This window comes from Cucurbita maxima, unplaced genomic scaffold (assembly GCF_002738345.1).
Source record: "Cucurbita maxima cultivar Rimu unplaced genomic scaffold, Cmax_1.0 Cma_Scf00018, whole genome shotgun sequence".
NCBI lineage: Eukaryota > Viridiplantae > Streptophyta > Magnoliopsida > Cucurbitales > Cucurbitaceae > Cucurbita > Cucurbita maxima.
The window spans coordinates 802866-804867 of record NW_019272034.1 but is presented as its reverse complement, the minus strand read 5'-3'; the positions used below and the strand labels follow the sequence as shown (position 1 = coordinate 804867).

The 2002-nt window shown below is 38.0% G+C and overlaps 1 protein-coding gene across 1 annotated transcript in view; it reads right to left on the bottom strand.

Moving 5' to 3' along the window:
• Positions 1-42: 42 nt before the first annotated feature.
• The window catches only part of LOC111492576 (cinnamoyl-CoA reductase 2-like), a 2319-nt gene continuing 359 nt past the window's right edge, over positions 43-2002 (bottom strand). Inside the window, exons 2-5 of the mRNA XM_023141919.1 lie at positions 1761-1915; positions 1488-1670; positions 432-784; positions 43-319 (exon numbers count right to left, since the gene is read on the bottom strand). Coding sequence (XP_022997687.1) covers positions 130-319; positions 432-784; positions 1488-1670; positions 1761-1915 — 881 coding nt within the window. The 3' untranslated portion in view covers positions 43-129. The remainder of the gene's footprint in view (positions 320-431; positions 785-1487; positions 1671-1760; positions 1916-2002) is intronic.

Genomic DNA, 2002 nt, shown 5'->3' with positions numbered 1-2002 from the left:
AGGTAATTACAAAAAAAAAAAAAAAAAAAAAAAAGTGCACTGATGGACAACTACTATAACAGCTCACGACAAAGATTAAGTGAACAACGACGACGAGTGTCTCGTGAATCCCTATGGTGCCGACGTCGACTAGCAAAATGACATAGATTGATGAGGTCGAGTTGGAAGTGGAAGTGGAAGATGACCCTTCTCTTGAAGACTCTTCACAGTTTCATATATGCATTGCTTCACAGGTATGAACTCGGCCATGCCTAAGTCTTTAACCTTTTTTACACTAAATTTGTAAGCTTTCTTCTTAGGGTTCTTCTCATCACAGCACCTACCATTCCATATCAACACACAAATACCTAATTATAACTCTGAATCCTTTGATATCCTTCGGTTTAAAATTAACACTTTTGATCTTTAGAGAAGGAGAGATTTAAACTTACTTAGTAGGAACGGGATACTCGGGAAACAAATCAGCCAAAATTTCAACCAATTCTGCGCGATGAAGCATGGTCTCGGCACAAATATATCTACCGAAGGCCGAGGGAGTCTCGTAAACCAAAACGTGAACCTTTGCAACATCCTTAACATGAACATAACCTTGAACTGCATTCACATAGGTCTTGACTGACCCTGTCAAATACTTCATTATATGAACTACACTTGCATTTATTGTTTGTTGTAGTAATGGTCCAAGCACCAGCATTGGGTTCACCACCACTAGATCAACCCCTTTTTCTTCTGCCATTGCCCATGCTGTTTGTTCTGCTATTGTCTTTGCATGGCAATACCAGTTCTGTCCAATATGCAATCAATATAGATCAGTGGGTAATGCACAACTTCAACGAGCAGATATTGTCTACTTTGTTCTGTTATGTATCACCGTTAGCCTCACAGTTTTAAAACGCGTATATTATAGAGAGAGAACTAGCTCTACTCCGACTAGTGCCTCGCACTGTTTGATAACTGACTTTGATACCATTTATAACCGTCCAAGCCCACCGCTAACAGATATTGTCCTTTTTACACTTTCCCTTATAGTCTTCCCCTCAAAGTTTTTAAAACGCCTACTACAGAGAGGTTTCCACACCCTTATAAAAAATGTTTTGTTCCCCTCTTCAATCGATGTGGGATCTCACAATAATCACACGTCGATTGGAGAGGGGAACGAGTGCCAGTGAGAACACTAGGCCTCGAGAGGGATAAATTGTGAGATCTCATATCAATTGAAAAGAGAAACGAAACATTTTTTATAAGGGTGTGGAACTCTCTCCCTTCTCTTCCACTTGAGAGAAAACCCGAAAGTGAAAGCCCAGAGAGTACAAATTCAAATTTTATCACCCGAAGTTATTGGAGGAGGCAGCTACTCATTATTCTATTAGTTTATTGTTTTACTCTGACCTTTAATTAAACTAGATAAATTTATAAATACAAAATTAAAATAAAAGAAAAATATATTTTGAGAAAGAGGCAAAAGTTAAAAATGCCATGTTACTTACCTTAGTGTTTTTGCAAAAGTCAAGGTCACTCCAACAAGACTCATCAACCACTATGTCCGGGTTCTGATTAGGGTTCATGTGCACGGTCCCAATCGACGATGTGAAAACAACCCGTCGGACTTTGGCCTCGGCCGCCGCCGTTATGACGTTCTTTGTTCCAATTATTGCTTCATCCATCTTTTCCTATCGATACACACCATCGTAAATGTTAAACTACTACCAAACTGAAAGATAGTCATGTTGTGAGTCTCATTGAATAATTTCTTCACTTACAAGGTCATCGGTTACGGGTGATGCAGTATGAAAAATACCGTCACAGCCCATAATGGCGGCTTTAAGGTTCTCAAAATGAAGAAGATCAGCAGCATACAACGTTAGCCTTTCCTTAGCTCCATCCAGCTCTTTCAAATGAGCATTCTTCGAATCATCTTAAAAAAAGATCATAAAAATGAGATAAAAAAAAAGGTACAAAAAAAAAAAAAAAAAAAAAAAAAAAAAAAAAAAAAAAAAAAAAA